We start from the raw sequence: 15,276 nt of genomic DNA, 5'->3' as shown, positions 1-15,276 counted from the left end.
CCCCCCCCCGAGTGCACAAATTTTTGTGCACCGGGCCTCTGGTATATATATATATGCCTAATATGCTAAGTGTCCGACTGATTGGTCGACCATTTATTTGGTCGACTGCTTGATCAGTTGCTATGACATGCACTGACCACCAGGGGGCAGACGCTCTGATTGGTAGGTTAGCTTGCTGCTGTGGTCCGGCCAATCTGGACTGGAGCCAACCTCCCACGGTCCCTGTCTGGCCTCTAAAATATTTCTTCTAATTAATTTCCTTTCCATGTGCATGAATTTGTGCACTGAGCCTCTAGTTCTTACATAATAAAATGTAAACTTTAGTTGTATCTTATATTGAAAGTATATAATAATCTCTAAAGTTGTTTTCAATATATTAACATGGCCCAGAATGTCAAGTAATTCTAGAAGAGTATTTTAATAAAACTACTGTTTTTTTCCAAACAATATCTTTTTAGCTTTCTAGTAATTTGGTGTTAGATCTGTATAGTCCAGTGATGGCGAACCTTTTGAGCTCGGCATGTCAGCATTTTGGAAAACCCTAACTTAACTCTGGTGCCGTGTCACATATAAAAATTTTTTGATATTTGCAACCATAGTAAAACAAAGACATATTTTTGATATTTATTTTATATATTTAAATGCCATTTAACAAAGAAAAATCAACCAAAAAAATGAGTTCGTGTGTCATAGGTTTGCCATCACTGGTATAGTCTATTCTCTTTTGCTCAAGCCTATTCTTATAAAATAAACCATGTAGATATAAAGACTTAAATATGCTGAACTTTTTTTGGCTTACATGTTATAGATTATTTAGAAATGAATGTGTATACCAGACATTTTACTTTAGATTTGTAAGATATTGTGGATTTTATTGCTTCAGTATAGCTATTCATCACTGACAGTTGTCAGAGATGCCTAATACAGATTTCATTCTTTCACTCCTTTCTCTTCTTCATGGGAAGGAGAGATTTGTATGCCATTTCATTTTCCCCTCACACATTGCTGTGAGGTGAACATTATGTCACAGATAAGGCCGAAGGTTAAACGGCAGTCAACAAGGAGTAGAGGCAGGATTTGAGCTATGCCTCAAGACCTCGGAGCACATGATATTCAGCTCTAGGAACAGAATGACCTACAAGTTTAACAGATTACATTGTTGAATTGGCCAGTATCAGCATAATGATAACTAAGGTTTGACTGTTTACTATGTGCCAGGTATTATGCTAAATGTTATAGATAAACTTATATGAACAATATATTGGATTTTAGTTGTACCTATTCCTCAAGTAGGAGAGTGAGTAGTACTTCGCAGCACCGCGTTCAAAAGTTGATTAAAAGAGGAATCATGAAATCTCCCCAAAATATATGCTAATTCTCTCTTTCTCTCTTTCTTCCTTTGTTCTCTTTAGGGCATCCAATTCTACACTCAGCTAAAGACCATCACTTCTCAGTGGAAAGAAGAAGATGCTACTCTTTCCTCACCTGCTGTGGTCATGCCTACCATGGGCCGTTAGAATGAGTTGTTCCAGACTCAGTCCATCCTGAGTCATCTCCCTTTATGCTTGACCACCTTCATTTGCCAACTTTGTTCAGATCAGATCCCTGAGAATGGAATACCTTGTAACTAAATCTTTCTCAGGACCATTAGCCCCTGCACAGTTGCTATAGAGAGACTCCTGGTGTAAATCTGAAACCGGATTTACTTACTCTTCATACTTCTCTTTTTGAGGTAACTGTTGTTAACTGTGAAATGTTAATCTGAAGGAGAGTTTAGAGCTGTTTTCTAAAAATTCTTCCCTCTTCTGATAACGTGAAGGGAAGATTAGTGTTTGTAAAGATCATCCATAATTCACCCTTTGGTTGACCTTCAAACAGCCCTACATAATTGCCAGTGGGGGATACACCACTGCCAGGCTTTCCTGAGCCTATCATCCCATACTACACAAGATATAGTCCATTTCTACTTATCCCACCGTTGTGACAACTGTTTCTTTCTTTTTGCTGAATGCCACTTTGTCCTAGTGATTCATGACCACTAAATTCTATCATCACCTCTGTCCTGCTTCTTCAAATAATTTTTCAAAGATACCTCAGTATGCATTGGATAAATCTCCATTTTGTTGTGTGTGCCAAATGTTAAAGTTTAGGGTTTGCTTCAACAATTATTAATTAACAATTCAGTTATTAACTCAGATGCCAATAGGTTTTTTGTTTGTTTCTAGACCCAGATATCAAAGGGAGTTTGCCTTAAGCAAGTCTAGCCTGATTATACTTTTTAATGAAACAACCCTTAATATAGAATAACTGACTAGGGTCTAAGACATTTTTAAAGCTTTTCATGACATAAAGTAGTAAAAAAGAAATGCTTTGCCCTGCCTGATGCGGCTCAGTTGGTTGGAGCATCATCCTGTGCACCAAAAGGTGGTGGGTTTGAATCCTGGTCAGGGCACATACCCAGATTGTGGGTTCAATTCCTGGTTGGGATGTGTACAGGAGGTAGCCAAACAATGTTTCCTTCTCCCTTTCTTTCTTTCTTTCTTTCTCTCTCTCTCTCTCTCTCTCTCTCTCTCTCTCTCTCTCTCTCTCTCTCTCTCTCTCTCTCTCTCTCTCTCTCTCTCTCTCTCTCTCTCTCTCTCTCTCTCTCTCTCTCTCTCTCTCTCTCTCTCTCTCTCTCTCTCTCTCTCTCTCTCTCTCTCTCTCTCTCTCTCTCTCTCTCTCTCTCTCTCTCTCTCTCTCCCTCCCTCTCTCTCTCCCTCCCTCCCTCCCTCCCTTTCTTCAAAATAAGAAAAAACATATTTGAAATAAAAGAAATGCTTTGACACATTCTTTTGCTACCATTAATTCAACTATGTCTTTGATGTAGCTAAGCTTTAAGTCAAATAGATATTGATATGCTAATCAAAACAGCTTCTGCCTTTTTACTCTACATTCAATTGAATCCCATCTTTCTGATGCAGTTTTCACCCAGTGAACTGGGAGAAGGCTTCTGGCTCAGGTAGAGTAAGTAATCTCTGGTCCCTAGCCAGATGATATAGGTCATTTATTTTTCTGTTTCCCTTCAGTCATATGGATAATGCTGACCTACTCCATAGGAGTTACTCAGTGAATTAAGGATAGTGAAAACCTTGAAAATGTTTGTACACTCTACATAATTTAGGCTTATTACTACCATCTACTGATAGAATATCAAAATCTTCAGTCACTTAAGGCAGTGATTTTCAACCTTTTTCATTTCATGGTACACATAAACTAATTACTAAAATTTATATTTTTTGCCAAGCTGACAAAAAATTGGTATAATTTTGATTAATTTACAAAAAAAATAATAACAATAATAATTACCTACCTTTTTTGCTCCAAAGTTACTTTTTTCAAAATCAGGTGCATATACTTATAAGGATTTTTGGTACCCAGAATTAACCAATCAGATACAACCTTATTATGCAACATGACCAATAAGTTGCAACTGTATTATATGACCTATATATTTATGGTTCAAGAGAGGGCATTCTCCTTTGAGACAGCATGGAGGGACCTGGAGAGTATTATGCTAAGTGCAATAAGCCAGTCAGAGAAAGACAAGTATCACATGATCTCACTCATGTGGAATCTAATGAACAAAATAAACTGATGAATAAAATGAATCCAGAGACATAGAAGCGTAGAACAGACTGTGGAATCTCAGAGGGAAGGCAGGGGAGTGTGGGTGGGTGGTAAGTGATCAACCAAAGAACTTGTATACATATATGCATAACTCATGGACACAGACCATAGGGTGGTGAAGGCCTGGGACTTGGGGGTGGGGGTAAAGGCGGGCAGGCAGGCTAGAAGGGGTCAAGGAGGGCGGGGGGGAAATGGGACAAATGAAATACTTTCAACAATAAAGATTTAATTTTAAAAAGGGGGAGGGCATTCACACCAGACAGCTATTTTGTGTTGGCTACTGTCATTCTTTTATTTGGCAATCTAAGGGAAAAGAGGTCAGTGCTCCTGACTAGTCAGGTTTTGCATATTTTAAAAATTCTTATGGCACACCAGTTGGAAATCACTGAGTTAAGGTGACTAGAATTTTAATAAAATACATTTATGACCCTACTGGGTCTTCCTGATTTGTTTTATTTCAGTTTTGCCTTCCTATAGATGAGGCAGTAGAAATTTATAGAATGTCCCTTGTTTTATCTCTTATCACAGCTGGCAACTGGTAGTGATATTTAATTCAATCCAACAACTAGAGGCTGGATTGAATAAAAGGTCATACTCTCTAAATTCCAAGTAGAATTGAATCACAGAGACTCCTAAATTTTCCTTACATTTAACGGAAATCACTTTTTAAATAATACTAATCAGGAGACAGCCAATCAATGATTCTTATCATTGATGTTTCTCCCTTCCTCTATGAAATCAATAAAAATATATTTTAAAAAATACTAATCAGAATCATGAAAATGGCAGGTATAATTAAATTAGAAGATGTTTCAATATTTAAAAAAAGAAGAATTGTGTTCCTGTAACTGGAATCAATTTATTTGGTTAGTTACTTGCTACTCAGAAGTTTCTTATTTCTTAGATAGAAAAAACAATTGTACAGTTGTTTATGCTAGTAGCAGCTAAAAAAAATGAGTGTTTTGTTTTCATTTTGCTCTGATGTGGCCTCATTCTCTGATTTTACATCGTACTCATTATGAATAACAAGCACAAATAAAAAGCTCTTAAAAAGAAAATGGTGCCATACTTACTTATACCAGTAAGGCCTCTGTCCCCTACCTGTAGTAACTTAGACTTCCCACCTCTGTCCAAAGCCAAGAGTTAAATGGGTCGTTACGTTTTAATTCTTACATAAAAGATAGTACATATTTTGGCTAGGCTGTGGATTTCAAAAGGCAATTTATATGTTTTCAACACTAAGAGGCAAAACATGCATTTGCATTAAGTATATGCCTGCCTTATGTGGATAGTTATAAAAATGTCCACACTCTCATACTAGTATTAAAACTCATTTCACTGATACTTGAGATAGTAGAGCTAAAGAACTGTGACTTAGCAAGAAGCTCATGGGGAAAGTTAACAGTTATATGTATTGTTTGGTTAGATTACAGACTCCTTACCATGTCAGACTCATGTGATCCTTTCTGAATATTGGATATTACCAGTTCATGAGAAGAGTCTGAGATTGGTACTTGCTGGGTGATGAACGTTTGATCTTGAAGCTTACTTTCATCCCTTAAATAAAGACAAAGAGACCTGTCAACTGCCGGAAGCCGGTCCATCCTTGCTGCTTGACACAGTCGCTGCAGGGAAGAAACATCTGCACAGCATATGTTTCAAGGGACCTGGCATATATAGCATATTGTTCTTAATATGTTTGCTCTCCTTAGCGCCATGTGTTTTAACCAAGGTCACCTCTCCGAGAAAGGTTGTTTCCCCAGGTGGGGATTTTTCCCTGAGGTTAGGGAGGGGATACAACCCCTTAACTAAGTGCCAGGCGGGTAGGACGGATAGGACTCCACCGTAGGAAGAAGGTGGATAGTCTTCGCCGACTCCGTCCACACCTTTGGGGACTCCTGGACCTGCTGGGGCTGGACCCCAGCATCTGGCGCCCGAACAGGGACCCTTAGGTAAGCCCCCCATTCCCCTAGGTAAGCCCCCCCACGCTCAGGACGGATAGGACTCCACCGTAGGAAGAAGGTGGATAGTCTTCGCCGACTCCGTCCACACCTTTGGGGACTCCTGGACCTGCTGGGGCTGGACCCCAGCATCTGGCGCCCGAACAGGGACCCTTAGGTAAGCCCCCCATTCCCCTAGGTAAGCCCCCCCACGCTCAGGACAGATAGGACTCCACCGTAGGAAGAAGGTGGATAGTCTTCGCCGACTCCGTCCACACCTTTGGGGACCCCTGGACCTGCTGGGGTTGGACCCCAGCAGTCAACAACCATGCACACATGGAATCCAGTTCAGAACAATAGAACCATTGTGATCAGGCTCATGTTCATTGCTTTGTCAAGAAAGACTTTACTTTTGCCCTGGCCAGATGGCTCAGTTGGTTGGAGCATCATCCCATACACCAAAAGGTTGTGGGTTTGATCCCTGTCAGGGCACAACCTAGATTGTGGGTTCGATTCTGAGTCAGGGCACGTAGAGGAGGCAACTGATTGATGCTTCTCTCACACATTGATGTTTCTCCCTTCCTCTCTAGAATCAATTAAAAAATCATATTCTTGGATGAGGATTTTTAAAAAAGAGAGACCTTACCCAAATTCCTCTGTTTGTCCATTGTCTGGAACAACATATTCTGAACCTGGAGGTCTAGAGCTCTGATTATATTTCCTGTGGTGGGTAAAAGTTAACAATGAGGCAGTGTCTCCTTGTGCCCTTATTTCAACTATAAAAGTGCTAAATTAATGCTTCCATTGGATGGGCTTCTCATTTTCAAAAAAATGATCTTTTACACACACATAGAGGCAGTGTAATGTTAAGGCAAGTTAATATAAACTTATAGTCTCTTAAAGTTGAGACATGTTGAACTTAAGAAATGGGAAATATTTATGGAGATGATCATGATGATGCTACATAACAGCTATTAATGGTGATGGGCAAGGTTAAACCAGAGTACTGACCAAAACAAAACAAACATAAAACATGGCCAGAAAAATTTCCTTCCTACAAAAAGAACCACAGAACACAGCATAAATGGAGAGACACCGTATAAAAATTTCTCTCATACTTTGGCAAGTCTGGTTAAAACACAGGAAATAAACATATCACTAAGTCAATATTTTAATTTGAAAGTGAGCTTAACAGTTACAAAAAGTATAGTAGGTTTTTTTTGTTCTGTTTTTTGCCAGCAGATAAAGACACATATCTCCTAAAACTTGCCCTCAACTAGGTGCACATGAAAGAAGCATAAATCTATTCAAAATCTGGCTATCCTCGCCCTAGCTGGGTAGTTTAGTTGGTTAGCGCATTTTCTTTGTCCTGATATGCCAAGGTTGTGGGTTCAATCCCCGGTCAAGAAGCAAAAAATGAATGCATAAATAAGTGGAACAACAAATCAATGTTTCTCAAGTCAATTTTTTTTAACCCATTCAAAATCTGGCTATCTTAAATAGTCTAATAATGTACTTTAGATACTACCAGTGCCTAAGTTATAGCCAGAGTTGTTGCTGATGCATTAGAGTACAGTTTATTGATTATACTAGTACATACCCCTTTGACTTAGCTCACTCACAAAAATACTGAACTATTGGATTCACAATCATATTCAATCTACTGTGAATTCTTACCAACTTCCTAATTAATCTACTTTCCTTGGTAGACTTTTTATCATTTAATTCCTCCCTAATATTAGGTTTCTTACTTAATCTCATCTTTATCTCAACATTTCACCACTCTATTCCTATATTCTTTTTCCTTCATCTAACACTGGCATGAGATTCCAGTAGGCTTAGACATGGTTTCATTGTGGCCAGGTTCAAGTTCATTACTAAGATTTCACTCAATTTCCTGTTTCTCCAGTATTGAAAACAACACAGTATGGAACTCAAGGCCTGGAACTCAGGCTGTATTCCCTGGGAGAAGTCAACTCACAATGAGACAGACATTCAGTACTTATAGTCTAGATCAGTGATGGCGAACCTTTTGAGTTCGGCGTGTCAGCATTTTGAAAAACCCTAACTTAACTCTGGTGCCGTGTCACATACAGAAATTTTTTGATATTTGCAACCATAGTAAAACAAAGACATATTTTTGATATTTATTTTATATATTTAAATGCCATTTAACAAAGAAAAATCAACCAAAAAAATGAGTTCGCGTGTCACCTCTGACATTCGTGCATAGGTTCGCCATCACTGGTCTAGATTGTACCTCCACATCTTCAAAAGACTACCAGAGACACAAAGAAACTTCAAAGTCCTTTATCTTCCATTTAGCCAATACTTTAAACTCCTCTTGTTTAGTTGTACTCTTCTTTGTTCCTCTGTTTATTAATTGTGGTTATTCCTAAAGGTTCTAGCCTTAGCCCTTTACTTTTCTACCTACATCCACTTTCCTAAACTCAACTACCAATTTTCATTAAACATGCTCAAATCTCTCTCCCTAAACTATCACCTGTACTCCAAACACTATTTACACATGCCTTAAGTATTTTTTACTTCAATATTGCCATCATCTCCAATTTGACACTGAGAATACTACTTTCTGTTTCTTTTGCCTAGAATGGTTTTTCTCCCTTTTTTATTCCGACTTACCTTTTAGAGGTCAGCTCAAGCTTTTACTTCCTCAGAAATATTCCTGACCTCAATTAGGTCAGATTCCCCTAATCAAGGCTCTCATACCACTCCTTTGAGCCTATGTCATAGTTGTACTTTTGAATATATTTATGTGATGATTTGAATAATGACTTTCTTCCCACATAAACCATGAACTCCCTGGTATTAGGCATGTCTTTATTTGCCCACCATGATATCCTCAGTAAATAGCAGCACTCAATATGTATTTGTTAAATGACTCGGATAGATTAAATAAAATTTAAATATTTCCCTCGAATTGGCTTTTCAGATTTTTCATTTGACTTTAATACTGCCAATCTTTTATTTCTTAATCTAAAAACTTAAACGTTTACACTTTGTTGTCTTTATTCCTTTTGTTCTTTATCACTAAGCTATTTCTCCTTCCCGTCTTTCAGCTTCCTTTTTTCTGACTGCTCCCACTCTTACCTAACCCCCTCACTACCACATGAGTAGTGCAGCAGCTTCTGCTGGTCCCCACCTCTATTTCTGTCCTCCAAGCCATCATATTGTCTTTGTTAGGTTCCAGTCAGCTCTGAGAACAATAACCTGTGAGCCCTTCCAGTGAAAGTATGAGAGTATGGCTTATTGCTCTTTGTATTCCTTTAAGATAAAGGAGAAAAATATGTTACACTGCTCTAGAATCTACACTAGCATAAGTTCAGGCTTTTCTGCATGGTTTTTAAAGGCTCATCATAATATAATCTATAGATTAATCCTTATTTCTTATTACTAATTATTCTCTAGCACAGTGGTTCTCAACCTTCCTAATGCCGCGACTCTTTAATACAGTTCCTCATGTTGTAGTGACCCCCAACCATAAAATTATTTTCGTTCCTACTTCATAACTGTAATTTTGCTACTGTTATGAATCATAATGTAAATATCTGATATGCAGGATGTATTTTCATTATTACAAATTGAACATAATTAAAGCATAGTGATTAATTACAAAAACAATATGTGTTTTCCGATGGTCTTAGGCGACCCCTGTGAAAGGGTCGTTCGACCCCCAAAGGGGTCGCGACCCACAGGTTGAGAACCGCTGATCTAGCATTACCACACTTCTTCAAGCTAGGCAGTTTTTCCTCAATGTTCCCAAAATACCTGATACCCATTTCTACCTTGGGCTTTTGCTTATGCTGTCTACTTTGCCCCTTGCCTAATGTGTCCTGCCCCCTATCTCAACTATTCCACTCTCTTACAAGGCACCCAAAGAGTCATACTTCCTGTCTTTCTGACTGAAGTCTTCCTCCCTGACTACTCTAGCCCATTGACATATTGTCTGAACTCCAATTGTACTTTATTGTTCCATCTATTTTTTTCCTTGTTATTTTTGGTTTTGTTTGATCTCTTTGAGATCAAAGGCAATGTCTCTTAATTCTGTTGAATCCCCAGAATACCTAACATAGTGCCAAGCACATAACAGGCAATCAGTAAGTGGTTGATTAATTTTACCCACTTTATAGTTCATTACCAGGGTTATAGTTACTGATAAAACATAGTGGAGAGAGTGAAAACAAATCATTAAGAAGAATTATTTTAGCCTGGCTGGTGTGGCTCAGTGGTTGAGCTTCGACCCATGAACCAGGAGATCAAGGTTCAATTACCCATCAAGGCACATGTCTGGGTTGTGGGTTTGATCCCCAGTAGGGGGTGTGCAGGAAGCAGAGCGATGATTCTCTCTCATCGTTGATGTTTTTTCTTTTATCTCTCTCTCCCTCTCCCTTCCTCCCTCTGAAATCATTTTTTTAATTAAAAATAATTTTAAAAATATCTGTAGATTTTTGTTTTCCTTTTTAGGTCTTTTCCTTGGTATTAGAGAGTCTCTTGTTAGGTAATAAGAGATTCTCTCTTATTAGAGATTAATAATCAGCTTAAAAAACCATTTACTTATCTTTGTAGACCAATAAAATCTTAACAATTGTTATGCTTCTCTACATTACCGCTCATTCAGCTGTGCAATATTGTACCTTCTTAGCAAGCATTACCTTAAACATCTAAAATTAATCTCTTTTCTACCCCCTTATTTATTTATTTCTGAGAATTGCTTAGCTAAGCGGTATGACCCTTTTATATTTTCTGATTTTTTCCTAATCCTTTCATTCTAAGTGAGAATAAGTTCATTATTCCTAAATGATTTTAAGGATTGATGACAACTTGGTATTTTACTACAGAAACAGGAATTTACCTGGGACCAAAACCATTCATTTTTGCAAAAAGCAATCGTAAGACTTTCTCCTTCTGCTCCCAAGTCAAATCTCCAATATCCACATTTCCTTGAATATCTGTCCTGAAGAATATCAAAGGAAAAGGAAAAATATGGTCAAAGTAAGCATCTCCTTTTTTTGAAAAATATAAAATATGTACATATGAGAAAAGAAAATTTCCAAAATATGTAAATATGAGAAAATATCTCCCTCTCCCTTCCTCTCTGAAATCAATAAAAATATATTTTTAAAAAAGAAATAAAACTAACACAAGTGCTCTATATGCAAAAAATTTCTCACATTATACATCAATACTCACTCTACATGTAAGCCGACCTGGTTCATAGGTTGGTTGGTGCTCAACCACTGAGCCACGGCATGTTAGTTTTCTTTAAAAGTTTAGGTTTTGCCCAACCCGCTCAGGGGTTGAGTGTCGACCTATGAACCAGGAGGTCACAGTTCAATTCCAGCTCAGGGCAAATATCCGGATTTCAGGCTCCATCCTCAGTGTGGAGCATGCAGGAGGCAGCCGATCAATGATTCTCTCTCATTATTGATGTTTCTCTCTCTCTTTCTCCCTCTCCCTTCCTCTCTGAAATCAATAAAAAATATTTTCAAAAAAGTTTAGGTTTTGCTTTATTATCACCATATACTTCAACTGTCCCTCTCCAATCTGCCTTTTAAGCCTCTTAAAAATCATTTACTTACCCTAACCAGTTTGGCTCAGTGGATAGAGTGTCAGCCTGAGGACTAAAGGGTCCCTCCTGGGCCCGATTCCGGTCAAGGGCATGTACCTTGGTTGCAGGCACATCCCCAGTAGGGAGTGTGCAGGAGGCAGCTGATCAATGTTTCTCTCTCATCGCTGTTTCTAAGTCTCTATCCCTCTCCCTTCCTCTCTGTAAAAAATCAATAATATATGTGTGTGTGTGTGTGTGTGTGTGTGTGTGTGTATAATTTTTTTTTAATGATACTCATCCTAATCATTTACTTATCTTTTACTTTCCTATTGACTCTCCCTGCCCTGCTGAGGGTTTATAGGGGGAAGAGTGCTCTAACAGATAGAAATGCTAAGGAAGCAATTAATAGGAAACTGAGGTTAAGGTGACAAGTTGCTCAATAGCAGAAATGTCACACAAAAGGCAGAATAGGAAGAGTCCAGTTTCCTCAGTAACAATGTATAGAATCAGTTTATGTACCTTCCTCTGAAAACTAATATACTACTTAATATACATAGACAAAAAAATTTTAATATATTTTTATTGATTTCAGAGAGGAAGGGAGAGGAAGAGAGAGATAGAAACATCCATGATGAAAGGGAATCATTGATTGGCTGCCTCCTGCACATCGGACCAAGCTCACAACCCAGGCATGTGCCCTTGACCAGAATCGAACCTGGGACCCTTTGGTCCATAGGCCGATGCTCTATCCACTGAGCCAAACTGGCTGGGCCATAGACAAAAAACTTTAAAAGAAACTGTCTTATATTTGATAGGGACTCAACTTGCTTGGCATTAAATAAATTAGAGGGAATTGTAGAGGATCTGTTGGTAAAAAAGAGTGTTATTACAGACTTCTGAATACAGAAAGAAGATTTAAAAATTATACACTGTGTGGACGTTTTTGAAGAAGAGTCTTATCTTTCAGAAGCTATTAACCATGTCTAACCTTTCCAGCAGCTAATTTAAAAGAGCATACAAATTAATCCACTAAAAAATAATTTAAGGCAGAAAATACATTTGGAAGCACTCTTAGTAAGATGTTAAGTACATAGAGGTCTGGAGTCCTTTTAAGTTTCTTGATTTAAGGCCTTTGAAGAATCTAATTTCATTGGGATATAAAACATAATTTTAACAATAATCTTTAAAAATGCACCATAATTTAATCCGTGGTTCATAGGGGGAAGAGTGCTCCAACAGATAGAAATGCTAAGGAAGCAATTAATCATAGTATATAATCTACAACTGTTTCAAGTATTCTGCTACCTTTATCATAGTAGCAGTACATCTCAAGGAAACTTGTGGGGACTTTTGGTTAATACAATGATAGGGGCACTACTGGGTGTCTTCCAATCCAAGGGACAGTTCTGTATAAGAAAGAATTGTTACAATGAATTGTTACTGGTATATTGATTTTTTAAATAATATGTTTAGTTAGGTATTATTACCTATAAATTTCATCTCAGAATAGTAAATGGAATATCTATATATATAAATCTCTATATATAAAAGCCTAAGCAACTGAATGACCAATCAACCTAATGACCGTTTGACCATTTGCTATGAAGTGCACTGACCACCAGGGGGCAGACGCTCGAGCAGATGCCCCCTGGTGTTCAGTGCATTCCCACAGCAGGAGTGCCACTCAATTGACTGACGGGTGCCAGACACTGGGCTCAATGCTGGTAAGTGCACCTGTGGTGGAGCAAACCTCTCCCGCCTCCACGGCAGCACGCTATGGAGCAGCAGCTGCAGCAGGCACAGTGGGCCAGGATGAGCAGGAGCAGCGCGGTGCCACTTTGTGCACTACTACATCCCTAGGGGGATGTCGTATTGCCAGTTTCGGCTCGATCCCAGCAAGCCAGCCTGCGAAACCAGAAGTCTGACATCTCTCGAGGGGTCCCAGATTTCGAGAGAGCGCAGGCCAGGCTGAGAGACCTCACTGGTGCACGAATCCGTGCACTGGGCCTCATAAATATTATAAAATATTTATGAAAGTATGTTTATAAAAAATGTTTAACCTGAATCTAATTAAACCTTTGTAACTAGTTTATAGGAAACAAAATAAAAGAGCATGTTAAAAGATACTGCAATGACATTCTATGGGAAAAAGTAATCTAGTCTCTTTAACAGTTTCTCTTATGAAGAAAAGAGGGCACCACTAACAATATTTATTAGGCCCCACAAACTATGCCAACATAGGGGTTACAAAGATGAGTTAGTTCCTATCCTCAAGTACCTCACTAAGTAATCTACTCAATACTTAGATATTACCAAACTGAATTTTTCAGGGTTCTTATTTCTCTAAAGGCACAAAAATAGCAGCACAAAAGATAAAATATTAAAGTATTATTAATACCATTTACTAGCCTCTTTAAGATCCTGGTCCACACTATTGGTGCTGTGCTCTCTGCCATCAAATGTTCGAATTTTGGGATATTCTGTTCTTCCTGCGTACGCCTCTCGCATTTTTAAATTGAAAGCAGCTTGTGCCATCTTCTTATAATGCAACCTGTTAAATGCAATCTCTTGCTTCACTTGGTGTAGAGCATCCAAAAAGAAACTTTCCACTTCTGTTCTCTCATCTAGTATGTTCTTGGCCAGTTTCTTCACTCTATTCATTTCCCTATTCTTCTTCTGAAGCAGGTTCCGCAGTTTGTAAATTTCAATCTGATCACTTTGGTTATTTACCATTGCCTCCTGCTTCTGTTTTAGAACTTCAGTCTCAAACTCTCTAGTCAGACAACTCAGGGCAGTCTCCAAGCTTACCACCTTCTTCTGAAGATTTTGGATTTGTGACTTCTGCTGGGTAAGTTGCATAACCTTTTCCTTAATCAACAGATCATTGATTTCCTAAAAACAGAAAGAGGTGAGAGATTTCTTTTTTCTTTAGTCAATTTCAGAACTTAAAAGTTCCTCTCTAATTTCCATTACTTTGTGAGATTTGAGTATGATGCCAAGTTGAGATGGGATATTTTAGAATTCTGTGTATAGAGAGTAAAAAACATCCTAGGGTCCTTGTCTAGACTTGTGAAGACCACTGATTTTGCCAATTAAGAAACTTTCCTTCCCCTAAAGTTCTGAAAGGTTAAATATTTTATATTATCAAAAGGGTAATTTCAAAATCAGTATGACTATACAGTAAAAACATTAATTTAACAACTATATACTGGAAATTCTGGCAGTTTGCTAATTACCTATCTCAATGTCCATTTTCTCTTTCCTCCTGAGTAATAAAACCCCAATTTTTTTCAGAAAGGCAGTAAACTCAGTTGAAAATTCCCTATCTCCCCTGTGGTTTAGCATAGTGATGTAGGTTCTGATCAATGAGGTGTAAGTAGAAATGTGTGTAGGACTTCCAGGAAGACCGCTAAAGGAAGGGGCATATATTTTTCCTTCTTGTCCTTCCTTCCTGCTATTATAGTAATGATTAGAGCTCCAGCAGCTGCTGTAGGCCATGAGGTGACTTTGAGGATGTAAGCCACATGCTGCAGAGCAGAGTTAAGGAACCTGGGCTCTGTTGGCTTTGTGGCACTACCATTCCAGTTCTGACTTCCTTTAGGTGAGAGAATAAACCCTTATGTGATGATGCCTCTGTTGTCAGAGCTGTTACAGCTGAACCTGTTCCTAAGTGATTCAGAGACCAACTCTAAGCAAAACAAAATGAGTATTCTCAAGTAGTAGATAATAGGAGTTGTATTTATGTTTCTGATATATCCTTTATAATGCTAAGTCTAATGCTTCTTAGTCATTCAGTAATTAATCTTTTGAGATAAGAAAGGTACATCATTCAGACAGAAGAAAAATGATCCCTTTGTCCTTATGTATCTTTATTATACTCAACTGCCCGGTGCATGCACAAAAATTTGTGCACTCGAGGGGGGGTCCCCTCAGCCTGGCCTGCGCCCATTCACAGTCCAGGACCCCTTGGGGGATGTCCACCTGTCAACTTAGGCCCACTCCCCGGGGGATCAGGCCTAAGCTTGCAGTCAGACATCCTTCTGGCAGCCAGGGAGCCCTCGGGCGATGCCCGACTAAAGGCTTAGGCCCCCAAGGGATCTG

At 38.6% G+C, this 15,276-nt stretch overlaps 2 protein-coding genes across 6 annotated transcripts in view; one reads left to right on the top strand and one right to left on the bottom strand.

The window, feature by feature from the left end:
- ALDH6A1 (aldehyde dehydrogenase 6 family, member A1) overlaps positions 1-1,970 on the top strand; it is a 26,565-nt gene extending 24,595 nt beyond the window's left edge. For all 3 annotated transcript variants that reach the window (XM_005883560.2, XM_014531175.1, XM_014531174.1), the window contains exon 12: positions 1,413-1,970. In XM_005883560.2, the coding sequence (XP_005883622.1) occupies positions 1,413-1,517 (105 nt within the window). In that variant the 3' untranslated portion in view covers positions 1,518-1,970. The remainder of the gene's footprint in view (positions 1-1,412) is intronic.
- The window catches only part of BBOF1 (basal body orientation factor 1), a 49,623-nt gene that overhangs the window by 1,856 nt on the left and 32,491 nt on the right, over positions 1-15,276 (bottom strand). For 2 of the 3 annotated variants that reach the window (XM_005883556.2, XM_014531176.1), the window contains exons 8-11: positions 13,574-14,067; positions 10,480-10,581; positions 6,253-6,327; positions 5,109-5,223 (exon numbers count right to left, since the gene is read on the bottom strand). In XM_005883556.2, coding sequence (XP_005883618.2) covers positions 5,109-5,223; positions 6,253-6,327; positions 10,480-10,581; positions 13,574-14,067 — 786 coding nt within the window. The remainder of the gene's footprint in view (positions 1-5,108; positions 5,224-6,252; positions 6,328-10,479; positions 10,582-13,573; positions 14,068-15,276) is intronic. The other variant, XM_014531178.1, reaches the window with a different exon arrangement.

Source organism: Myotis brandtii, unplaced genomic scaffold (genome assembly GCF_000412655.1).
Source record: "Myotis brandtii unplaced genomic scaffold, ASM41265v1 scaffold793, whole genome shotgun sequence".
Lineage (NCBI taxonomy): Eukaryota > Metazoa > Chordata > Mammalia > Chiroptera > Vespertilionidae > Myotis > Myotis brandtii.
The sequence above is the reverse complement of the archived record's forward strand: the minus strand, read 5'-3'. Positions and strand labels throughout refer to the sequence as shown.